This window comes from Phytophthora infestans, genomic scaffold, assembly GCF_000142945.1.
Source record: "Phytophthora infestans T30-4 supercont1.17 genomic scaffold, whole genome shotgun sequence".
Classification (NCBI taxonomy): domain Eukaryota; phylum Oomycota; class Peronosporomycetes; order Peronosporales; family Peronosporaceae; genus Phytophthora; species Phytophthora infestans.
The window spans coordinates 1,633,948-1,658,822 of record NW_003303742.1 but is presented as its reverse complement, the minus strand read 5'-3'; the positions used below and the strand labels follow the sequence as shown (position 1 = coordinate 1,658,822).

Here is a 24,875-nt window from a genome sequence, read left to right as displayed (position 1 = left end):
CATATCAGTCGAAGGTGAACGCCATGACTGCATGGCTGGCCTTGCACTTCCCGCAGACAATCGACAGTATCACGAAGAAGATGCTCATTCCGCTCCCTAAAGAGGCCATTCTCGTTTTTTTGGGTCATATCTGTAGTCCTGCTCACATGTGTGACCGCGATAAGGTGTGTGCACAAGATACGTCAAGTCTTCCCCTTTCGGCGTCGTGTATTTATGGCTATCGCAGTGCTCTTGTGGACGTCTATCGCACACAACTTATTGAGCTGGACCCCCTAATTGACACAGAGCTTCGCCGGGTTCTCAAGGGCTACGAGAAGGTCATAAATGATCTTAAGAAGCGGGGTCTGATGAAAATCAATGAAGGGAAACGTCAACTAAAAGGTTCCGGATTTGAACTCCTGGCTCTGAAACTAATGAAACTTGAGCCTGTAAAGAAAGGTCAAGCCTGGTCGACGGTGTTATTTGGCTGGAGGTTTTTTGTTCTCATGTGGAATTTAATGAGCCGGGCGGATTCGATTGATACAATCATGTTGCAACATATAGAGTGGTCTGAGGACTGTCTAATTGTTGAGGAGCAAGGTCATAAAGGAGATCAAATTGGAGCCGAAAAGTTTGGCAAGCATGTATACTCCAACCCCTACACCCCATCGCAAAGCCCTGTTCTCGCGCTCGCTGTGCTACTATTTTGCTGTCCTGAACGCGGTAAGGGAGGCAAACAACAGCTTTTCCTGAGAAGTGACTCAAAGGATCGTTTGGCCGCTTGTTACGTCGTGTAATCAAGTCTTTGGGCGAGGAAGAATTGTGTATACTGGGCTGTATACCGGAGGACATCGGCACCCACAGTCTGCGCAAAGGCAGTAGTTCGTATGCGCTTGGGCAAGTAAGTGGGCCAACCCCCGTCTCGATCTACTTACGTATGGGCCAAAGCCTCGGAAAGCTGAAAGACAGATACATTCATTTTGGAGAGGGAGCTGATCAACTATGTGGAAGAATGATAGCAGAACTGCCATTCGATTCAGAGTGCTTTGGGGTATTGCCTCCACATTTCCCTCCCAAAATGATTTCAAAAATGACGATAGATTACCGAAATGAAATTGTGAGTGGCTACAGTAGCTATCCACGCGGTTTACAGTCGGCTTTTCCATTTTTGATAGCGTCACTCATCCACCACGAACATTATCTTCGAGTCACGCTATCGTCGTCGCATCCGATATTTAAAGCACGAGTATTTATCGCAAATTCGCTTCTCGACGACCAGCGTGGTGTGACGATTCTTGCAATTGGGACGTCACCGGTGTGTTGGCCTAAAGGCAACCGGAATTCCCGCACATCTCGCGGTAGCAAAGCAAGTGAAAGAGCTAAGAGATGAGGTCGCCACCCTTCATAAAAAAAATCGAGAGCATTAAGTCCGAAATGGTCGTAAAACTACCGAATCAAGTTGCCGTTCAAGTTGTTACTGAAATGCGGCAGCATTTTGAGGTTAATGGGGTTGCTCAAATTTCGCTGTGCGATCTGGATACCGGATGAGCGATTTACGGTCCACAATGGCTACAGAGTTTCGCAACCTTATCAACGATCTGCAATTGGGTAAGTCTGCTACTACCAGCAACAGTATTGCGAGTGAGCAGCAATCAGAATGGCGTTCATGGCCGTGTAATGATGCATCATGCTGTTCCAATAGGCTGGGAGTTTCCAGCGCGAGCGAATGTAAAAACTATGTAGAAACTCTGGTTTTTTGGTGATCGTGGCGCCAAGATTCGTCCATACAGACAGCTAAGTAAGCAGCACGATATTAGTCCAGCTCATTGAATGAGACACTCACGCGTTAGTATTGTGATGGAGTACCTGGAGCAGCTTGCGAAGGAAACCACCGCACTACCAGCTGAAGAGACTAGAATCTCCGACCTTTAAATCCCTACTGCCGACAAGGTGTTTGATGCTGCCTTCTCAACAATGATGTCAAACCTTTGCGCGACAATACCTAAAAGAGCGGAGGAATTATCTTGCGGGACGCTTTACAATCGACTTTGTACCTATCGTAAAAAACAGCAAAAGCGCAGCTGATTCCGTACCCATATCATCTGACCAATCATAGCATGGAATATAATCGTGATCTGATTCCTATCACAAAGGCCGTCATTATATACATTAGTGACGAAGATGGAGCTCCACGCTCGCGATGCGGTGAGCGCGGTCGAGGAGGGAAATTACATGGTCTAAGGGAAGTAGCTCACTGAGTCGTCTCTTTTTAAATGAGGTTATTCTCTGATTCACTGGTAGCTTTGACCCCGTAATCGATATGTTTAATAGCCAAAACATTTTGTCCACTTTGCTTGAAATTATTCTCTGTTTGGACTGGCAAAGGCGTAGTTATCTCTTCGTGCTTAAAACAAATTGATTGATCTAAATTACTATTCGGATTACGGTGAAGTTTCTGGTCGAAGTTTGAATCAAATCGGCCACTTAGTCGCAAAGATATTAGGACGCAAATTTTGTGGTGCCGAATTGGAAATTGAAAAGTCTTCGCTACATCGTCTTTTTTAAATTGGGTGGCGTGAGAACTTGTAGAAACGCAAGACTTGACATCGTCTATCGGATGGTACTACGGATGGCGTGTAACTCGATATTTGGGATCGAGTCAGTAGTGGTTGCCAACAATAATAGCAATTGCATGATCGGAGATACAACCGTATTATTTAAAGACTTAAATTTGTATTCGAGCCGCCAATATTTTCGGACATGGTTTCTACAGGTAGCCCGCTTATATTTCTGGTCGGAGGAAGTATTATGACTTTCCAATATTTTGTCTGATCTGAGAAAAAAAAGTATGTTTTTCGACTGGCTCAAATTAGGATCTCGCCTCGCTTTACACTTCAGTTTTATGCAAGAACGTCAGCTTTAATATACCGGTAACAGGAAAGTCTGTCAGCCAGCAACTACTCACCGACCAACCAAACACCCGTTTGCCGACGATATGCTCGGCATTTTGGCTTCTGCGGTCAAAATCGTAGACATTACAAGCCATCGCGAAGTTAAAATGATTTGTTGTTTAGATCTGAGGTGGTGTGCTATAGTACTCGCCTATGCGTATGACATACAGCTGAGTGTAGTGGCTACGCTGCTAGGTATTTCTGAAAGGAGTCTTACTAGATGATACCAAAGATTTCTAATGACAGGCAACGTTGACAAGAAGGCGGCTGCCGAAAAAAAATCAAGGTGACCTGAAGCAGTTTGTTTGGTAGGAGAGAATGCTCCTACTAGGTGTCCTAAAGTGTCCTATTGTCCTAAAACCTGGGATAAAAAACTAGCAATCAGTTCATAAGCGATCCAATATTTAGGACACCACAATGTGCTTTAGGACGAAACAAGCCAGGCTCCGTGTGTCCTAATAGGACACTCAACAACTCGACACTTATTATGTCCTATTAGGACACACAGCAACTCAGACTACTGTCCTATTAGGACAACATCAAACCCAACATGCACTGTCCTATTAGGACAACGTTACTAGTTTTCTACTGTCTTATCAATATAATTCAATTACTCATCTATAATTCACAAGAGCAATTACACATGGGAATATTGTATTAGTAGGTTCTATCTGCATCTACTCAAACCTTTTGTAGTCTTCAGGAATCTCCAGTGTCGCTGGTGGGGCATGCTGAGGGGCTTTCTGGCGGAGGTGTTTGATATCCTCGATACGCTGGATATAGCGTGCAGCCTCACGCTTGGTGCCTTCAATAAAGGCTAAAATGTACGACGCAAAGTCACGATTGTACTTCTCCAATGGATTGTTGGTACGGTTGATCACATCAACCCCAACACGCATCATCTCCTGAACATTCCACGTCGTAACGTCATACCTTTCCATCCAAGTCTTCAAAAAATACTTCCAGAATGCATTCCACTTTGTCTTTGCTCCAGTTTCGTCGACAATACTGCGAACGTATCTAACACCCTAATAAAGTGAAAAAAGTGAGATCCAAAAAATATTAGCATAAAAAAGGTCAGATTCAAGTTGTAAATAGGTATGATCAAAATAAAATAGTCCTTTCCTTTTTTGAGATTTGGTCCACAGGGATGACAGCAAGCGTGTCAAGTTTTCCGGGACTGAGCGCGCTCTTTATTTGGCAGTCTGAAATGCGTAGATCGACCATTTTTCGGCGTAGTGCCTGTTTCCAGTGAAACAGGCACCCTACGAGGTTGGCACGGGGAAACTGCTCCAAAACTGCGTTAATTAACGCCACTTCGAAGTCACACGTGACGTTTTCAGGCTCCAAATGTCTGTTGCTCAAAATAATGAGCTCATTTAGCACCCGCCAGTACATATCTTGCGACTTACCTTGAGCCAAAACGTAGCAAATGGGTACGTAGAGATTGACGGCAGGCTCAAACGCCATCACAATCAAGCATTGGTTGAAAGGTTTGGGTACCACCGAAAAGGTGCCGTCTATGAAAAGGGTAATCTTCGGATACCGCAGTTTCAGACCCAAATCAGGGTGCCCAAAACCGATCATGCGATGGATTCCGGTGGTCGTCTGTGTGGGGTACGCCACACTTAACTGTAGAAAGGACCTGGGGTCCTTGTCGCTTACACAGCGTACTGATTGAGAAAGTATGGCCTCGTACACATCACCGCCCGTACACTCCTTGCGTGTCTGCTTCACTATAGAGACGGCAAATGCGCATGGAATGATAGTGAGCGTGGCGTCGTCGGCAGTATGGCGGCGCTTGATCCCGTCGTACACCTCTTGCCAGACAACTGGTGGAGGGGTAGCCATGTTGCTGACGCTGCGTCGCTGTAGCTCTAGGCGCATTTCGCTGCGCACATCAATGACTTGTGGCACCGCCTCGTCGCACGTATGTAGAACCCCGTCTACTACAACTGCACCTGATCGGACAGTTATCTTAGCCTTGCATCCTTTGCGGAACCGCTTGCAGACGTAGTAAACCGTGCTTGTTTCAGGACACGAGCGCTTGATGCAGAAGGAGTAGCCGCGATGGTCCATGGTGCTTAGCTGCCGTGGTGGAGATTGATAAATGGTTGGTAGTGTGCCTTAGGACAGTAAGTAACGCTAATGTGTGTATTAAGTAACGCTTATGTAATTTTAAGTAGAAGGTCCAGAAGAAAGTTAATATTTGAGTTTTAGGACAATATGGAGGACACAAATTATAATATTCTGTAGCGAAGGATTAGTCGCTTTTTAGGACACATCTCCAAAATCTCCCTGTAAAATTTAGGACAAATAGGACACTTTAGGACGTGTCTTAGGACGCATTATCCTACACGTTTGTTTGTATCGAAACACGTGAAGAATCATGCATGTTTTTATTTTGAAGAGCTTCGCGAGGCGATTTTAGCTCAAATTTCTAGTGGTTTATGCCTGTCGGATGTTACAATTTGTCGCGCCCTGCACTTTGACCTTGGGTTAACTCGTAAACTATTAGCAAGTGAGCTCGCGAAAGCATCCCTCGCGAGAGACGGTAATTTTATCGAGGCTGAGTCCATTTTACAGCGGACCGGACCAACTTGTCTTCGTCGATGAAACGTAAAAAGACGGAAAGTAAATTAGCTATTTGTTTTTAGTTGTGTATTTTTTTAATCATGCTAATATGCATAGGTCTCTGCTACGTCGCCGCGGGTAGTCAGCTTGCAACACCCCAAAAATGTCAGCATTCCATTTTCTCGAGGAACGGGCGCCTTCGTTTTGGCCGCCATGGACGTCACTGGATTTTTCGCGTCGGGGATGACCAACAAAACCTTCACCCGGTGGACTTCCACCGAGTTTTTAAGAACAAAATAGCCCTCATTCTTAACCCATGGCCCTTGCCCCGCTCAATTCTCGTACTAGGCAACGCGACGATCCACATGTATCAAGAGTTCCAAGATCTCATTCATGCATCTGGTGCACTTCAATTTTTCTGCCTCCTTGCTCTCCCGACCTGGTTGACATTGAGTGAGCCTGCGACTGTATATGTGAAGCCGACAAACAATGCACCACAAAAGAAGTACGTGCCGCTCTCGGATAATGAAGGTGAATTCAAAGGCCAGTTGGAAGTCAGTTGGCACAAAGCCCGTCTACGCCAGCATGGACACGCTGCCTTCGTGCTGCAGCTTTTTGTATACGTTACCCGACCCCGCGTGCAGCGCCTGACAAACCTCATGCGAGCTACAGAAGCCCGTATTTAGGAGCAACTTCCTCGAGTTGCCGAGTATATGCGGGAGCATCAAATTGATGGAGGGTCAGCTACTACGCGCTATCCAGCCGTTAGCCAAGCACGATTACCAGAAGATGCACCTACATCTGTACCGGATAATATTACGTTCCGGTAGCTACAGTTTATAGACCACCAAGCTGCATCCATGGAGGCTGCGCAGCATAGCAGCAAGCAGATGACGAATATCGGCTCGTCCGAGCACGTGTACATGGTGTTGTCGTACCCATGGTTTTGAATCTATCGGACTTGCGCGATGCACTGAAGCTACCTGCCTACAGTTTGCGACCCCCGTTTCGAGAGCCACGCGACCCGGGGACACCGGACCCGGCTCAACACATGGACGATGACGATCATGCAGGTACCGCGGAGGACAGCTAACACTTTGGCTGGGAAATCTAAAGAGAGGGTAAGTATATTTGGTTCGTATGATTGCTATGGCTGTTGAGGCTTAACCCAACTGTTTCACTACGCTTCGTACAGAAGCTACCTTCAGTGCGTCTTCAGGTGCTTCGCGGAAAGCCAAGTTGGCGTGGCGTTGGAGAAAGTGCTTCAGAAATGAGAAGCCAATCTCGATAGGAATTCATTTGTGCTCTCGAATATCCTCTTGATTTGACCGAGCAATACCACGTAGCCATCAGTCACCATGAAGGCGAAAACGTGGCCTGGTAGCCGGTCACGGCACGGCGTCAGCGGCTTGCCGGACTTGATGCTTAAACGACACTGAAGTTGGGGTGGGAGCTGCGTATTTAAAGCATCCACTTTTATCGTCTGCATACCAATCAGAACAGCCAAACACCCAGTTGTTAGCTCAATATCAAACAAAGTATACTGTCATTAAGGAAAACAAATGGCAGCATAACGGCCCCTGTGCGCGCAACCATCACGGCGCCAGATACGGTCTGCTGCGTCACCGCACCTGTTGATAAGCCGGGCGTGTGTCTTAGCTTGATGTAGCACCAATTGGAGCAGCCAAACACCTAGTAATTAGCGCACACTACCGCACAGCTGAGGTATGTTCTCGTTGTATGTATCGCACCGTGTTGCGAAGTGGCTCGTGAGTGTTTATGGGGAATGCCCGGTATCGCCACCCGTAAATTGGACGTCCAAATTACTGGTGCTGCAATACACGAATTGAGACATCTTACTTACGGCCCAAAGTCCGATTTAAATGTCTGATTTGACTGGCAAAATCGAAAAAAGGGATAAAACGTGTTTAGCCAGACCCTACCAACTGGTACGATACAAGTAATCTACCCTGATTTTGCACTTCAAAAAAGTACATCTTTGGATCTTAAAGTGAAATTTGACACACTTTTCACATTTTGTATTCATCAAATTCATCAGTCAGGTCACACAATAATTACCAATATTATAACTATTAGATTTTTAAGCGTTTTTTTTTACAAATACAATGAGATCTCGTTGCCTGAAGTGGCAACACTGAAGTAACGGCGTGTGATTGGTCATATTTACGAAATTAACGTCATTTAATTTCACCCGTCAGCTCGTTTGACTGACACCTGCAGAGGCGACGCTGTCCCCAAAGCTCTGGAAAAGACGGGTTTTCGAGAGGTGTAGGTGGATATGAGTAGATTGTAATTCTAAGCACAATGTGAAATTCATCACCACTCTGCAATTCACACTGCAATTGTGTAGTGCAATTCAACCTAGCAGCAAGCGTCTGCTCCTAAATGTGTTGGTCAGCGCTGTCTTTCTTGGAATAGATGGCGGACGTAGTTATTTTGAGCACCTTGTGGCATTCCTTTCTCGCTTCCCATTTTACTCCTTCGACTCCAACCACCGCCCCTCTCAACCAGTCGCTATTGCACTCAAGTGACTCGTCTTCGCCTACATTGGCTCCGCCAGCCTCGTCTGCTCAAACTACTAAATCCGCCCACGCTACTACACGTGCGCAACGCGTCGTGGGCATCAGCCCGGCACATGGGGGACGCAAGAAAGATTATGCTTGGCAGCTAGTAGAGGTGGATCAAGATAAAATGGTGTGGTGTCTGCGCTGTGGACAGCTTGTTCACACACAAGGTCGCAACCACGTCGCTCGTGTTCGTCGTCACGTCTACGAAAAATGCTTTAAGTTTTCTGTGCAGCCGAAGCTTACGGACACCATTAAGCCGACACTGAAGCCCACTGTGTTGAGCAGCTTCAGGAGTGTTTTGCCCAGTAGGTTTTCTCCACAAAATGGCATTCTACAAGGTAGAGCACGAATCTCGCTGAAGGCTCTGTAGATACTCAACTCCAGTGCTGAAGTCCCAAGTTGTTTTTAATTTTCTTCTGGACCATGCCTACTCCAAACCTTTGACCTGGTTGCAGACCGAACTCAATGTAGTCGTTGTCACGATTGTAACCGACGGTTGGACCGATATAAATGGTCTGTCGGTGATCAACTATGTCGCTGTAGCCGGCAAGATGGCCTTTTTAGCGTTAGTTTTTACCGGCTGACAATCTCACGACACGGAGTTTTCTCGTGCAGGACATTACACGTCTTTTCAAGATCCAAGTATGTGCTGTAGTTACTGGTAACACGGCCGCAAACAAGGCAGCCTGGGAACAGCTCCAACCTGACTTTCCCCGTGCCTTTTTCCACGGCTGTGCTTGCCGCGCCCTACTTATCCTCGTCAAAGACACTGTAGTCCATCTAAAGTGGCTTGGCGAGCTGCTTGCGAGCTGTAAGATCATCGTCCGCTTCTTCAAGACCAATCACAAACTTTGGTTTAAGCTACACTTAAAGCTGAAATCACTTGGACCCCGGATGCTGGCCCTGCCTGAAGATACGCGGTGGCGCTCTATTTTAGTCTGCATGAGCTCCAATTTGAAAGCTGAAGAAGTTCTGTTTGCGATGGTCTCTGCGCGATATTTCTTGGTGGCGAAGCCATCGCTTGGTGTATAACGCTATCACGGCGACAGATTGTGTTCCAAAGTTGAAAAGGGCCACAGCACTGCTCAAACGCTTTGGTGAGCCGCTGAAAAGATTTGAGAAGAACAGCAGTCCGGTATTAGAAGTGTACCAACCTTTCCTTGATTTGCCTGAAGCTGTGGCGCCGTGCCAACTTCCTGCGAAGGACGTATAGGTCACGAAGAAGTTGATTATCGAGCGGTTCGACTTCATTTATGGGGATGCTCATGGGGTTGGGCATTTGTTGGATCCACGCTACAGTGGTGAAGGGATGGATACGGACACTACGTCGAATGTGGAGGAGTTCACAATGCAGTGGCATGGAGGTGATGAGGGTATAAGCGAAGAGACAGCTGACGCGGTCGTGATTGAGCTTGTCCGCTTTCATCGCTTTGCTGCAGAGCTAGCTCTTAAGGCATCAAGGTCATGGACCCTCCTAGCTAACGGCAAACTTGCTGTGTACGACTTCTGGTGCACATTGAACCAGTTTAAAAATAATTTTTGATTAAAAAAAATCAAATTAATAATATTGATAATATGCTTCAAGAATTTTTTCAGATGTTTTCTAACTTTATTGGGTATCGTCTACAATTTAGTTGGTATTTTATTTAAAGTAGGGGCTTCACCTTTTCATTTTTGGTTACCTGATGTATCACCTCCAAGCTATTGCTAAACATGTGTTTTATTGCACAGTAGTAAGCTCAGCGTCGGAGCGCAGCTTCTCCACTGATGGCTTTATCTATTCAAAGCAACGGAATCGACTGGCTTCGGATAGGGTTGAAATACACGTGCACATATACTACAACTCGAGGAGCATTCAAGACGAAGATATCTATGTGGTTAGCTCTAAATTGATTCGTATACGGAACCGGCCTGATTTCTGGTCTGATGTTTGTCTCATTAATGATCAGAGCAAGGATCTGAAGAACCGTGGCGAAGTGATGGGGAACACTCATTCGGGAAGATGCATCAAGGTGCAGACGTGGGTGTTCTAGAGGAGACAAGTGGTGATGCGGCGGAGCAGCGACTGTATGACGGAGTGGAGGAGGTCGGCAGAAATTAGTGGTGCCGAGACCCCAGTGATCAAGACGTGAGTGGGCCCAGCAACAGCGGCGGCGTGGGGCCGAGACGTGCAGAGCGAGCGACTTGCTACTTCAAGGGCTACAAGTACGTGCGTGCATGGGCGTCGCAGCGGAAGATTGTCTATCGTTGCTCTTAGTATCGAAAGGGCTGTAAGGGAAGATGGAGTACACGATTGCTGCCATGGGCTACCATATCGTTACGAGCTCCATTAGAAACGTAGAGAGCGAAATGAAAGCACAGAGTGATCTTCTTGCGATTGAGGATGTAGCGTGGCCAGCCCGCCAAGTTTGGGAGAAGCTTCGCAGTCGGTTTTCCGGTGCGACAACCCTGACGTTGTACGTAGGTGGTCAGAAAGCCAAGTTATCCGACGTGCTCACCGTGTGAGGAACCAACACTACTCCGGTAACGTACACGGATCCATTGAGATCCCACCACTCTCACTTGCACTCGACGAGGAAGTGTCACTCTTTCAGCTCCACTTTGTGACGGCAAGCCGTGAGGACGTGACTAAACCTACGCGCCTTTTGGGCTAGGCTCACCCAGCACTGGTAGCCCTGCTACGCTACCACGGAACGACGCTATTGGTCGATGGTACATTTCGCTGTGCGCACAATGCGTCATATTTATGGTGCATGATCGCGCTTCGGGTGTTATGTGCCAGTTTTTTACGTGTTGAGCACTGCAAAACCTGAAGACGCGTATTGGGACATGGTTTAATTTGTTGTCCAAGCGACAGATCAGCAGCTCGAGCCGGCGGGGATTGCTTGCGACTTCGAAGCCGCGCTAATGAATACCCTCCAGACTCAGTTCCCAAACGCTATTGTCTTGGGGTGCTTGTTCCACATGAAACAGGCACTCCGTCGTGCAATGAAACGCTATGCAATAGCTGATGAGGAGTGTATAATTGCGATGACACGCGGCGTGTTAAACACGCTGACTGTAATTGACTATGAACAAGTAGAAAGAGGCATCAAGTGGGTGAGGCGAGATCAAGAAGCGCTGCATTTTAGCTAAAAGTGAGTACTATACTGCGAAATGGGAGGAATTTTGGTGCTATTTCGAGAGGACGTGGCTCGAGAAGTACACGATTGACGTGTGGAACGTGTTTGGTCTCGACAACGAGCTTGTTGTGAGGACCAACAACCCGCTCGAACGTTTCAATAGAAAGCTAAACAGTAGGTTTCCTACTCCGCACCCTTCGATGGCCACATTTGTGGCCGTCATCAAGACGATAGCAGCCGAGTACGCTCGCCGAATTGGCGACGTGCCCCGTGCCCGTGCCCGCAGAGTTACTCGCGAGCGGATCCAGCATACAGAGCCCGTCAATATTCCTGCCGACATCGACAGCGACGTGAACGAAGCTACGGCGCTTGCTCTGCGCGCCTCCGACTCCAGTAGTCTCCAATTAGGTCGTGCCTGGTATCTAGTAACACAGCCCTCCAAAGCACTTAACTTCTTCCCCACGTTGTTCAGTATCCACGTTGGCCACGTCAGGTAGCTACTAGCACAGTCATCCAACGCATTCAGCTTCTTCCCATACAAAAACCTCCTTCCAATAGTAAAGTGATCAGCTCATACTTCAGATCTACGGTTCTGATCTTCAACCTGATCAGAACCGTATACGATCCAAAAATAAATTCAACCATCTATGTGTATACAGAGCTCGATGACAAAATACGCTTGATGAAGGCATATGACAAAGAAAAAAGCAACAGCCGAGATAGCGACTTCATTTACGACTAGGTAAAAGGTACCATCGAATTGGCTCAAAAGAACGCTGAATAGTAAAATCATAGGTAGCATAACCTTTTAGCATTTTTCAAAAAATAATTCAATACTTTTGATAAAAGATTGTATTTAATTGCCAGCTACCAAGCGCATTTTGCTGCTTTGTTTGGTTATTACGCTAAGCTTTCTATTAAAACAATTGTGAAAAACAAACCCAGTAGTGCACGTTTCGGAAACACGCCATGTAAAGACCGTCCCGATTCCCACGTGCTGTGACGTACTATTTCTCTACGACAGCACCTTTTAGACTTAATTCGTGAAGTTGCTCAATTTTTGTATCGGAAACACTGGGATACTATGCTAGTTACAGTTAATGTTGTAGATGGGCGGTGAACGCGAACGTTCGCGTCGTGGACGCCGGCGTCGTATGGACGCAGACGCCGTTTCCAGTAAGTGCTGACTCTCCCCTCGAGACCCAGCTGATGCAGGGCCTCCTCCCACTCTGCTTGATGAGCATGGTGAGCTCCATTATCAGGTGGAACGCCTTGTGACGAGGCGTAGACGCCAGGGTCGCACCCAGTACTTTGTGAAGTCGAGGGGCCACAGAACCCATGGGAGTACGAAGTTTTCCTCCGGCAAGATTGCCCTGACGTCGTGGACGCTTACAGCAGGGCACACTCTGTGCCGAAGCGCCACCATGGCGTGCAACAGCGTCGCTAGGCGCTGGGCGCCTCCCACTAGAGTGGGGGGGGGCAACTTGGTCAGCAGTTGAGCTCAGGCTCTGACCAGTGGCTGTAGCCGCCAGCTCGCACGTATGTGCGGTGCCCGCAGCGGGAGCAGGATGTGGAGAGACCTCGTGGTGTTGGGAACGTGGTCCAGTAGAAAGCAGGTGCTACGTGTTGTGCTGAACAAAGTTCAGGCACAAGCATTCTGATAGACGCGTAGCTGTTTTGAAACAACTTGCTCGATGAGCATGATCCAAATGTGGATGTGCTCTAACAGCGAGAGTGGCGTGTCCTGGACGGGGATCGAACCACTGGACTTTGGATTTCTGAACCAAAGCTCTACCATTGAGCTATCAGGGCGATGCCCGTAAGTTTGGCCGAGTACGGACTACTCATAGTATGAAAGGGCTGCGCCCTAATGACATCGAGCCATTGGCCTGTGGCTTACGAAGCCAACGCTCAACCACTGAGCTAAAAGGGCGATGCTCTTATGCTTGTCCACTCTAGGACAACAGTTCAGGGAACAAGAGGGCTGTGCCCTGGTGGGTTCGAACCACCGATCTGTGTCTCTCTAAGCCAACGCTCAACCATTGAGCTAAAATGGTAATACCCTGAAGTCTGTTCGAGCGTGGATAATCGTTCATGGAACGAGAGGGCAACGCCCTGGTGGGATCGAACCATCGACCTTTCGCTTGTGAAGTGAGTGTTCAGCCGTTGAGCTGTTGTCGACGACTTGGACGAGTCAAGAGCCTAGTGCTAAGCGGTTTGCAGCTCTTAGAGTAGGCGCGGAACGCGAGCGTTGGTCTGGGACCGCTTGAGAATAAGATGCGCGGTGCGCTTGGAGCATTGGGCCGTGGGCCGACAACGAAAAGTTGGGCATCAACGATGCGTAGGTGTTTGTGAGCTCGCGGAGCTACACATCGCTGGCGTGAGTGTAGCAGACTCCGCCGTCTTGACAAGATGCGTCTCCACTGAGGAAGGCTTGAGAACGCGGATGTTCCCAACTTAGTGGGGGAGAGTGTGACGGGGTTACATGGTGTGATACACACAGGGGTACGGAGTACTCAGAGAGCTAACAAACTCTCAGTACGTTGGCCGAAAGCCACACTTTATGCATTGGATTAGGTTTAACTATGCTAGATAGTTAAACAGATACATTTACCCCTAGGCGGCTTGGCCGCAAAAAAAGTAAAAAAAAACACTTCTGATTTTGAAGCATAAAAGCTAAGGTATTAGCTTTGAGCCCTGGTCGTGGACTGTGAGTTCTATTGGATAAGGAACTTAGTATTAGTGACTCTTTGAGCCGAACGTCTTCCTCTGACGCTAAAGCTACGGCACTCACGCTGCATTTCCCGTGTCAATCCGCATAGTGGGCTCTTAAACCGGTTCACTGTAGGCCGTGATTACAGTCCAAATCCCACAGTAGACCAAATAGCCGTAGGTGGCTCTCTGCTGCGACGTCCATCGTGTGAAACAGCTACGGCTCCAGCGAGCGCTGCAGCGACGTCCACAAATTCTTGGTCGATGTCCTCCGCCATCTTTTTGGGCTACCAAACATGTACCTGTGAAATGTAATAACAGAGCACCTTGCGACTGAGCTGAGTGGACAGAGACGGCGACAGCGACTGATAAATGAGATCGCCGTAATTTTCAACTTGAGTAGTACTACAATGCGTGCTATTCATGATAAATTAAAGGACGACCTTAGCGTCCAGGTTTCCCAGATTGAAAAAATACTCAGAAATCTGATTCTCCATGGATAGTCCAGCTAGGGGGCCAGGTTTCGCCCAGGTTTCCTTATAGAGAACGGAATCAGATTTGGTAATTTACATTCGGGAGCTTAAATGACCAAATCAGGTATTTTCCAGGTATAAAACCTGGGATACTCATGTGTGCACGACTTAGGCTAAAGTGGAAATGATCGTAGGCAGTCGACGTCGGAACTCACCGCAACCAATCGTTTTCTTCACCGTTTACCCAGGTATTTTACAGGTTTTAAAACCTGGGATACGCTACTTCGAAAAATTCTGGAGTGATGGCCGCTGCGGTGTGTCGGCGTTCACGCTCATGGTGGCGTATCACGAATGTACCATTATCGACTTCTGCACCATACAGTCATTGTCCAGGTTTTGCCCAAGAATTGACCATGTATTCAAATCGTTAGTGTTTGCATGCATGTTGCACTGACGGATATGCACTAATAACTAGCGCGGCCTCAACTTCATGACTGCGTGCAGCATCTCCCACCTCAGCTTCGTAATACCAGCTGGGGACACATCGCTGGGGGATTCGCTGCTCACGCAAGTCCAGAAAAACCGGCACACAAACACACCGCAACTGTCACTGTCCGTTTGCACCGGCTCGGTTACTTCCAAAGCTTCGTAGGAATCGTCACGTAGAGGCCCAGTACGGATTTCTTCAGCCATCTTCTGCAACCGTTTCTTGTTTCTCTTACCGCCCATGCTGTCGTACATCTTAATAACCTTGGTGTCTCGGTCAACCACGAGGCATCCCCAATGCGTGCCACCAAAATTGATAGGAAGAAGCACGAATTGGTGCGAGGCAACACTTTCACCAACTTTGTCGAGCGTGCTTGTAGAGATACGACTTTTGGTGGCCTTCGGTTGGGTTCCATTCTTGGCATCTTTGGCTTTTTTGGAGGGCGGAATGACGACTGTACAATTGTTCTTGTACCGTGCGAGACAAACCGCAAAAGCACGCATGGCATTATCGTTTAGCCAAGCGGAATCTCGAAAGCAAAAGAGATTGGTGTACGTCAGGTCGAATCCGAACCCAACCAGCGGTGTATACGGCCAACACTCCAGAATCTTTCCCATTATAATACCCGCTGAAGCGGGATCACTGACCGCGGGTTTAACAGTGCTATTCAACCAGGTACAGCAAAGAACAGCATTGCGACAAGTATCTTGTAGCCCCCACAAGGATTTCATAGCTTCCAGTTGCTCTCTGGTGAACTGACCAACTTTTTCAATTGACACCACGTAGCTCTCAATGCTGCCCATTCGCTCACCGTCACTGTCCAACTCAATTTCTTCATCTAGCGCCAATCCGCCCCTCAACTTATCCAACGCATCATCAACAAGCGATTCGACTAGCCGGAATCGCACTCGATCTGGCACGTAATCTCCGTCGACGCGCCACTGAATTGACATTCCCTCACCATTCTTGTTGACTGGAAAGGTAGTAAGGAAAGACCCAACTTCGCGAACTCCAGGCATGATCATTCATAGAGTATACACCACGTGCACTTTCGTGCACCGAAGAAACATTTGCCGATGACTCTCTGTTGAAGTCCATAATCGTCTCAGCCACGGCATCGTTATCAGACAACTCCACACCTGCGAATGCATCAAGTTAGAGGGGAACAAGAAGACAAGACATGTAATCAAACCAAATATTTACCTTGCTTACGCAGCCGGCGAAGTAGATTGTGCACATCATCCATGGAGACTCGGTGCTTTGAGTTCTCTCGAATGTAGTTGTACACGCTTGTTGTCCCGGCTTCGGATTCAACCAGCAGCTCAATACCTGACATCAAAGGTGAGTCCGCCGGAACCTGGCGAATACCTGGATAAGACCTGTAATTGTCTTCGGAGACACGATGATTATGGGCGTACACTTCACGCTTCATCACAACGCCCCATTGACCGTCACTACGCTTGGTAGCTTGAGCCAGCATCTGAAACGGACAATCGGTAGTACTCAGCTTGTGTGACGTCCGCTTTCCCGTTGATCTGTCACGTTCTGACCACCCATGCGTACAGATAAACTTGCGCTGATAAGGTTCCATCTCTGCAGGGACGAGAGGCAACTCTGAGTCAGGAAGCCCCTTGGTACCTCACTTGGCGCCGAAGATCAGCATTCCTGCGGGCTACATTGATCACCTCTTTCACCACGATCTTTTGGCGCGTCGCCTCCATGTATTCCTTGAGAGCCTGCTCCAGCGAGGCCCACGAATCATGATGCGTCTTAAATACAGGGACCTGAACCAGCTCTTCTTCTTCGACATCGGAGACGGTTCTTTGCTTTCCTTGACGACGCTTTCTCGTTGGTTCCGTCTCCACTTCATCTTCTTCCAGTTCACCCTCTTCTTCTTCGCCCGAAGCGACCTTCTCCTCCTCTGCATCCTCTTCATCTTCCACCGAATCGTCCTCTTCATCGCCCGTAGTCTTCTTTGCTTCACTCGACGTGTCCACACCTCCCTGCCCTTCCTCACCATCTCCTCCTTCATCTGCGACGTCTTCTGTTGCCTCCTCCACTCGCTCTTGAGCATTGCTGTCCTCTGCTACTTCAGTTGGACTAGGGCGAGATGTCTCCATGATTTCTCTGGCGTGTGCTCTCTCTGAGCGCGTACGCGCCGCACGCAAGAGAGCGAGGTTAGCCTGACGAGCTTCCTCGGCCACACGCTCTTGCTCTGCCATCTTCGCCTTGATCTGGGCAGTCTTGTGCGTGCGTGCTATCCTCGGTGCGTGGGAGGGGGGGGGCTGCCACGTGTCTCCCTAACTGGTGGCTAGGAATCAAAAGAAGAAAATGAGAGTAATTTAAACCGTAAAAACTCTATCTGGACAATACCTGCCGGTATACCTGGACAATACCTGAGTGATAAAACCTGGACAAGAGGGGTGCCGTAAATTAAATTGAATTATTACTCTGCAAGTACCGTATTTGAGATCTCCTACTTCAGAGTGATCTCCTAATTCAGACTGCCCTCCAACCAATCACATATCGAGAATGGAACAGCGCACAAGTCTAGATCTCCTAATTCAGAGTACAAAAAACATGCTAAACTGTAACTATCCACCAGCTCATTGCCAGAAGTTTGCAATGGCGCGCACTCCCCTCACGCTCGGCCAACGGAAAGGGAGAACCCGTATTTCTGGCACTGGCAAGCCTCCCAAGAAGTTTAAGTGCGTTGCCATTTCATACGCCTACAAGCTTTCGGTTGTGGAGTGAACCTGATTGGGAGCTGCTACGACGGTTGCTGATATACGCGTCACGATATAACTTCGTAGTTCCCGAAGAAGAACTTGATAACTAAATTGTTTTGTTTAAATAATACGTGATAGAGATGCGTCGGTACGTGTACAGATCTTGTGTATTTTGCAACAATACAACTTCAAAAATATTGGGTCTGAAGTAGGAGATCTCAAATACGGTACTACAGTACCGGTATGCATAATATGGATATTGGTCATTATATGCATAAAATGCAATATTATGGTATTGTAATACTGTTTTAATTTACTTCGAAGTATAATTCATAAGACCAATTCTTCGTAGATGGCGGTAACAACGGCTCGCACTTCGGCCACGGCACTGTCTCCCCCACGCGATGACACGGCTCTAAAAATCGACGATGGCGAATGTTTGCTTTCGTCCAATCACACAGTTGTTTCTCGCTCTTGCGGGGCCCCCAAAGGCGTTGTAGTCGACCCTGCCGTGCACCGCTTCCCCTATTGCATCGTGTGGTCTCCCATACCCGTTCTCACATGGTTCCTGCCCTTCATCGGGCACATGGGTCTCGCTGACAGTAAAGGGTGAGCTCATATCTGCATATATAATATAATTTATGCTTAACCTATGGTCTACTTTCGTTCAGGGTCATCTTCGACTTTGCGGGGCCTTACACTATTGGACGAGACGACTTCGCGTTTGGATCTGCCACGCGCTACTTACAATGCGCTGTAGCGCCCCAAGATGCCGACAAGTGGGATGAAGCAGTGACCGCGGGCTGCAAGATCTACGAGAAGAGAATGCACAACTTGTGCTGTGACAACTGCCACTCGCACGTGGCTGTGTGTCTGGAGCACGCCAACTACGCCGGCCGCAAGCGGTGGAACATGGTGGAGCTCTGCTTCTGGATGTTTTTCCGAGGCAAATATGTGAGCGTCGCCGGATTTATCAAGTCGTGGTTGCCGTTTGCATTCGTCCTCGCGCTGATTGCAATTATTCGAGTGACTGTGTGATAATGAAAGTAAATTAGCATGCAAACGTGTCAGATGTATCATGGTCAATGAGCCTCCTTGTTGCTCGGGCAGACGTCGATCGTCGTGCACTCAAGTTGAAGTGGACTCTACTATTGACGTGGCAGCTTGTTGATAGGATAAAACTCACTTATTTTCATCCAATCCGCAACACAATCCGTCTTTTTCTCTTCCATTCTACAAATTCAAACATGTCCGACGTTCTGCGGCTTCCGGATGCGTCTGTGTCTGGGTTGATATCTCACGACCCCGAGCCACGTGAAACCTCGGAATTAGTGGAACAGGTAGAGGAGACGCAGGTTCAGACAAGTGAAGACGAAAATGCGCCGGAGCAACGCAGATGGGGCTCCGAGACGTCCCACCAGAGCGAGGACGACGATGACGAAGGCTGGATGGTCACTCCGCTGATCGGGCGTCAAGACGTGCACATCAGCACCGAAGAGATGACTGAGGCGGACGAGGCTGATGTTGAGGCCAGTGTTCGAGAGGCCCTACGGCTTCTGGAAGACTCAACCGAGGACGCAGACGAAGAGGAGAGCGAGCGAGAGGGAGAGCAGTGGAAGGCCGAGAGGGCGGAAACAGTCTACCTGGACTTTGTGCACGAAGTGATGGAGGACAGATGGATGCTGGATGACAGAGACGAGCAGCATAATGAGCTCTGGAGGACGACCGAAGAGCAAGTAGACTCTGACGATGAGGACAATGAAGAGCGTAGTGTCCATGAAGACAACAAGGAGGATACTGAAAAAAGTATCGATTACGAGCAGGATAAAGAGCAGGAACATCAGGATGAGTGGCAGGAGGCCTACACAGCGAAAGGTCGAGTATACTACTACAACCGACGCACACGAGAGTCGTCTTGGAAAAAGTACGTTGGCGTGGCAATGATACGATGAAAAACAAAAACGTGAGCTGACGTGTGTTCCTGTTGCAGGCCGAGTCATTACAATTCGAGCTCGAACCAACCGCAGCCGTCTGCTGTAGATACGGGAGAAGAGTCGGAGCTGCATCACTCTGTGTTGCGTCAGAGTCTTGGCTATCATCCTTCAGCTTCGCCTTCAGCATCGCCAATGTCCAAGATAGAGCGACAGGCGACTTTGTACTGCAATTTCTGCGGCGAACAGCAGCCGGCAGACCAGCTAGCCACGCACTTTCAAGACTGCGCGTCCGTCAAGTTCCACAGGCGTCGCTTGTCTCCGCTGTATATGAGTTTTGAACGTGCTCTTGGAGCCATGTCTGAAGACTCCACACTACGCTCGCTGCATTACGCTTCGTCGTTCCCGGATCCTATACCTCATAGACGCCCAGAGGCGACGACGATGCAGGATAGTTTGGTATTGCTGCGTCCACGTCGTCGTCGTACTAGTAGAAGCTCCACGGAGAGTACACCGCAAAAGCCACGTACCACCCAAAGTAGAATCTTCGGTACAACAGAGAACGGGTTAAAGGTGTCGCCAACGAAGCAAGAGGTTCCAGATACGTCGCCGTCACGTCCAACTACTCAGACTGCGACTGCGAAACGGAAGAAGAAGAGTGTAGCCAAGAGAAAGAGCTCTCAGGCCCCGACTACTGCAATATCAGGAGGCTCAGTGCCGCAGAACATGGAGACGTGTCGCTACTGCAACCGGAGCTTTGCTGAAGGGCGACTGGCCAAGCATGAGGCGGTGTGTCCTCGTGTGTTTGGTAACGAAGGGTCTTGGGGACGGGGAACGCCATCAAGTCAGACTTCCCCGCTTCAGCCGAAAAGCACTGGCGCAGGAACACCCCCGAGTTCTGTTGGCTCCATAGCCTCCAAAATGCACAAGTTAAAGGACCACACACTGCAACAGAGCTACAAAGAGCACCAGGCCACGCTGGTGCTCTGTCCATGTTGTCGTCGCAAATTCGCTCCTTCAGGTGCTCAAGAGCATATAGCGATCTGTAAAGGGGTGCAGAATCGTCCGAAGAACCCCATCCCATTGCTACGTGACTATGCTATGGCTGGCTAGTAGAGGACTATGGTACGGACTGCTGTGTGGGGTTATTCATTGGATAAATGTATAGATCAATGCAGCATTGTGCTCTCCGTTTTTGACTGGGTCTTGTTCCCTCTAGGGTCGGAAGCCAGCGTACGCCTTCTCCAGGATCTCCTTCCGGATCTTCGGATAGTCCGGATACTGATCCAGAACCTTGTTGCACACGTCGACCGCGAGGACGAGCTTCTTGGCCTTAAGGTAGTTGAAGGCCAGCTTGAATCCGATCGCGGCGCTCGCTTCACCCTCGCACGTCCAGGCTTCTTGGTAGCATTCTGCTGCGTCGATGTACGACTGCTCCTTCTCCATCACCAGTCCAAGCAGCTCCCAGGCTTTCCCCGCCGACTTGTTGTGCGTGAGCGAACGCTTGCAGAGTTCCTGAGCCAAGTCGAATTTGCCTCGGTTGATGTAGATATCTGCCAGCAAGAGATAACTGCGCTCGAACTCGTCAGCGAGTGTTTGGTCGTACGTCATCTTGGCGATGCGCTTGAGTTGGTTGCGCGCTTTGGGCTGCTGCTTGATGAGCATGTAGCCTGTGGCCAGGCCAAGTAACGCTGGAACGTAGTCGCGGTCGACAGTCTCCAAGATCTCCATGAAGATCTGGATGGCCTTGTCCAACATACTCTTCGTGCGAACTGCCAGAACCGCGTAGGCTTCGAGCACCCGCAGTTTAGCGTCGCGTTCATTACGAGCAATAGGCAGCTCGTCTAACAGAGTGTTAGCGATCCGCAAGTTCTCCGTCTGCTCCTTCGTGTTGCCGTCCGTGGCGTCGTTGGCAGAGTCCCAGAGGTTTTCGTTGTCTGGGTTCAGGTAGATCTCGATCATGTTGATGAGCGCTCTTTCGCCCCATTCCGGATCACGTCGAGCCAAGTTGAACTCGTCGATGGCTTCCACCACGTTGTTACGGTAGCGAGCATACAGACCTTTGCAGAAGTGAAGGCCAGGAGCATGCGCGACACGAACGTTGGCACTGCGTTCTGCTAGACGTAGATACCGTTGAGCCAAACTCCCCTGCTCCTTGTCAGTCGAAGACGTGTGGAGTTTACCTGCTCGACGCAGCATGACGAGGAATCGACTGAGCGCTGCGAAGTTGTCGGGACGACTGTCCAGAAGCTGCTGGAAGTGGTAGATGGCGGAGTCGTTGTCTTCCTTCTGGAGTAACAAGTCGGCCAACATCAAGGCCGCCTCTTCGTGTGCTGGATTGAGTCGAAGCAGCGTGGAACAGCGCACTTGGCATTGATCCAGGTCGCCGATCTGCTGATACGCACGCGCCAGATACAGCAGCGAGGACTCGTGCGTTTCGTCCGAACGAAGAGCCAACGTGCAGTACTTGACGACGTTCTCACGCTCATTGGTGCCTGACGCGGACGCGTAGATGTTCGCAATCTGGAAACACGTACTGGCAATAACAGCTCGCTGTTTGTTGAGCACGTCGGGTTGTTCGTCCTTCTGGCGGTCCAGAATCACCTTCTGGATGGCGTAGGCCTTCAACAACGCCTGTACTGCCATTTCGTCGCTGCCCAATCCGCGGTGAATTGATGGCAGGACTAGTTGGAGCTCTACGACTTGAAGCAGGTGACTCAAAGCCTCGGAGTCGTTCGGTGGTGCTTGCTGGACGACACGCAGAGCTTGATCAAAGTGACGGAGTTTGGCGTACAACTCAGCAAGATCTTTGCGCAGCACCAGGTTCCCCGGCGCCATCTTGAGCGCTGTCTCGTAGTAGTCGACGGCTTTGAGATAGTCATGCTTGGAGATGAGCACGCGTCCGATCCGGCCCGCGATCGTGGGGTCTCCTGGGCTTAGTGCCTTGGCACGTTCGAAGGACTGCACCGCTTCGTCCAGCATTTGAATGCGTAAGTAGGCCTCAGCCAAACTCACGTGTGTTGCGTGGCAAGGATTGATCGCCACGAGCTCCTGGTAGCAGCGTGCGTACAGATGTTTGTCCTTGCGATACTGCAGATAGATGTCGGCTTTGACCATTTGCGCCTTAGTGAACGCCGGAGAGCCCACGGGAACGCTGCTGAGCATGGCGATAGCTGCGTCGTAGTCGCCACGTTTGATGGCCAGCTCACTATTGGCTACAAGTACGCGGACTTCTTCTGAGGTGCCTCGGAAGACGTCGAGGGCCTCGCGCACTGTCTTCGTGGCCTCAACGATGTCGTTGAGCTGTGAGAGTACCTGCGCCATGTGGATGTACACCGAGGCCTTGTCGAAAAGCGAAGCGTTGCCATTATTCTCCGCAGCGTGTTTCTGACGACGGCTACTGCTTCCAGAACTTCCAGCGCTTTGGATCATGTTCATCGCGGTCTGCAGCGTCTGAAGCGCTTCACGCACATCGCCCGCGTTCTCGAGAATACGCGCCTTAATGATGTAGTACGAGAGCGATTGACGCACCGAGAAGTCGTAGCTGAGAGCCTGATCCAGAGAGGCCGAAGCTGCTTTGAAGTGTTCACGTTCTAGACTCACTCGAGCATGCATGAGATGCGCCTTGGAGTGTCCAGGCTCCTTTTTCAGGATTAAATTTGATACCTGATAAGCTTCATCCAGTCGCTGACAACCAAAGTAAGCCTGTGCGAGCACGAACTGGGCTCGTAAAAAGCCCGGTGACTTGTTGACGAGCTTCTCGAGGATGCTTATGCCTTTAGTAACTGCATCCGATGAGCTGTCATTGGAACTGCCTTGCTTCGACGTGTCCCCTTGGACGAATTCCGTGGCCACTTCCACGAGGAACAGGGGGTTAAGAAGACTCATCGTGTCGTGCGTGGAGACGTCAGGTCCTTGGATGGTCTCCTTGAGCCTGTCCATGTGAATCTGCATGGTCTGTTGCAGAAGCTTGACCTGTCTAACTCGATCTCGGTCCTTCTCCCAGCTGAGCAATGCCTGGAGGAATGCAAAGTTGGCACTGGCACCAAGAGATTCCTGGATGACGCAAAGGAATTCCATTTGCTGCGAGGCGTCTTCAAGCTGTCCCAGTTTGATCTGGCAGTAGATCATCCCGTGCAGTGCCATCTCGTTGGACTCGTCCAGCTTCAAGGCTTCTTTGTACGACTCCATGGCTTCTGCAAAGTCGCCTAGTAGTGCGCGTTGGTAGCCACGCTCGGCACGGAAAGCTCCACTCTCAGCGTTTAGTTGGATGGCGTGTTCTATCAGTCCCAAGCTGCACTGTAAGACCTCCGCGTCTCGATCAGATACACGAGCAGTACAGCGAGAGATCTCACAGAAGAGCTCTGGGTTGGCTGGTTCTACTCGTTTAAGAGCTTCCAGCAATTCTCGGATACGCTCGGCAGCCTCACGGGCGCGGCCTTCACGAGACAACAGCAGCAGGATCATGATACGCAGCGCCTCAATATCATGAGCATTCTCACTTAATACTCGCTCTACACTGTCCATACATTGGTCCCAGCTGCCCATTTTAAGCAAGACCAAGGCCTTTTCACTCAACGAGTGTTTGAACCATGGAAACTGCACCGTAAGTTCGTCGTAAGACTCAAGAGCGCGCGGATACGCCTTCTTCACGTCAAAGTACTTGGCCATACCCAACACCAACTCGGCATCTTTTCGGCTAATGTAAAACATTGACAGTTAGTAGAGACAATTTGGAACGGATAGCAGCTAACCCACGTACTCTGTCACTTGGTCAAAGTATCGGATAGCTCCGTCTCGTAAGTCGGCTTCGCGTTTGATCTTGGCATCCACGGTGAGATCCACCCACCCACGCAGGATCAGAGCTCGCTGACGGAGTGCTCCATCGGAGCTGCTTTTACCGTTGGTACTCAGAATTTGATCGATTATCTTGCGAGCTTTTGCATGTTCGTTTAAGTGCCAGAAGAACGTGGCGCAGAGCATCAAACTCGCGCTAGACGCGTTCTCCTCGGCCATGACGAGCTGCAGTTCCAGCTGCGCCACTTCGTCGTGATCGACGTGTTTGCACTGCGAGTGGGCGTACACCAACGCGTGAAGACATGGAAGCTCCACGTCACGTCCCGTTCTTTTGAGGTTCTCGAGCTCTCGAATGGCAGACGAATAGCTGCGCTCCAATACGATGCCAAAGGCGCGCCAGAACAGGATGTCCGAGTCGCTGCCTTTCTTCTCGAGGATCTGCTCACATAGGCGCTGCACATGGTCGTACCAGCCTTTGCGAAGGTAATAATTGATCAATACGCGAGGGTCCATGGAGCTATTCATCGTGAGT

The 24,875-nt window shown here is 49.5% G+C and overlaps 5 protein-coding genes, 1 non-coding gene and 1 pseudogene across 7 annotated transcripts; 3 read left to right on the top strand and 4 right to left on the bottom strand.

Moving 5' to 3' along the window:
* Window positions 1-23: 23 nt before the first annotated feature.
* PITG_10103 (uncharacterized protein) lies at window positions 24-1,353 on the top strand (the record flags this gene model as incomplete). Its single annotated transcript, XM_002902585.1, has 7 exons — window positions 24-186; window positions 286-479; window positions 555-702; window positions 747-880; window positions 938-1,030; window positions 1,133-1,296; window positions 1,347-1,353. The coding sequence occupies 7 exons, from the start codon at window positions 24-26 to the stop codon at window positions 1,351-1,353; spliced, it is 903 nt and encodes a 300-aa protein (XP_002902631.1).
* An 11,601-nt stretch (window positions 1,354-12,954) lies between these two features.
* Window positions 12,955-13,026, bottom strand: PITG_27252 (annotated as a pseudogene). Its single transcript has one exon. The product of its transcript is annotated as a tRNA-OTHER (tRNA).
* Window positions 13,027-13,075: 49 nt separating this feature from the next.
* Window positions 13,076-13,147, bottom strand: PITG_27251. Its single transcript has one exon. It is a non-coding gene; the product is annotated as a tRNA-Thr (tRNA).
* Window positions 13,148-14,870: 1,723 nt separating this feature from the next.
* On the bottom strand, window positions 14,871-15,839 carry PITG_10100 (cysteine protease family C48, putative; the record flags this gene model as incomplete). The annotated part of the gene is made up of 2 exons (XM_002902584.1): window positions 14,871-15,244; window positions 15,347-15,839. 2 exons carry the CDS (start codon window positions 15,837-15,839, stop codon window positions 14,871-14,873), a joined length of 867 nt encoding a protein of 288 aa, XP_002902630.1.
* Window positions 15,840-17,967: 2,128 nt separating this feature from the next.
* PITG_10098 (uncharacterized protein) lies at window positions 17,968-18,653 on the top strand (the record flags this gene model as incomplete). The annotated part of the gene is made up of 3 exons (XM_002902583.1): window positions 17,968-18,052; window positions 18,116-18,224; window positions 18,287-18,653. 3 exons carry the CDS (start codon window positions 17,968-17,970, stop codon window positions 18,651-18,653), a joined length of 561 nt encoding a protein of 186 aa, XP_002902629.1.
* Window positions 18,654-19,063: 410 nt separating this feature from the next.
* PITG_10097 (uncharacterized protein) lies at window positions 19,064-20,659 on the top strand (the record flags this gene model as incomplete). The annotated part of the gene is made up of 3 exons (XM_002902582.1): window positions 19,064-19,351; window positions 19,475-19,539; window positions 19,606-20,659. The coding sequence occupies 3 exons, from the start codon at window positions 19,064-19,066 to the stop codon at window positions 20,657-20,659; spliced, it is 1,407 nt and encodes a 468-aa protein (XP_002902628.1).
* Window positions 20,660-20,761: 102 nt separating this feature from the next.
* On the bottom strand, window positions 20,762-24,868 carry PITG_10096 (uncharacterized protein; the record flags this gene model as incomplete). The annotated part of the gene is made up of 2 exons (XM_002902581.1): window positions 20,762-24,245; window positions 24,309-24,868. The coding sequence occupies 2 exons, from the start codon at window positions 24,866-24,868 to the stop codon at window positions 20,762-20,764; spliced, it is 4,044 nt and encodes a 1,347-aa protein (XP_002902627.1).
* Between the last annotated feature and the right edge of the window lie 7 nt (window positions 24,869-24,875).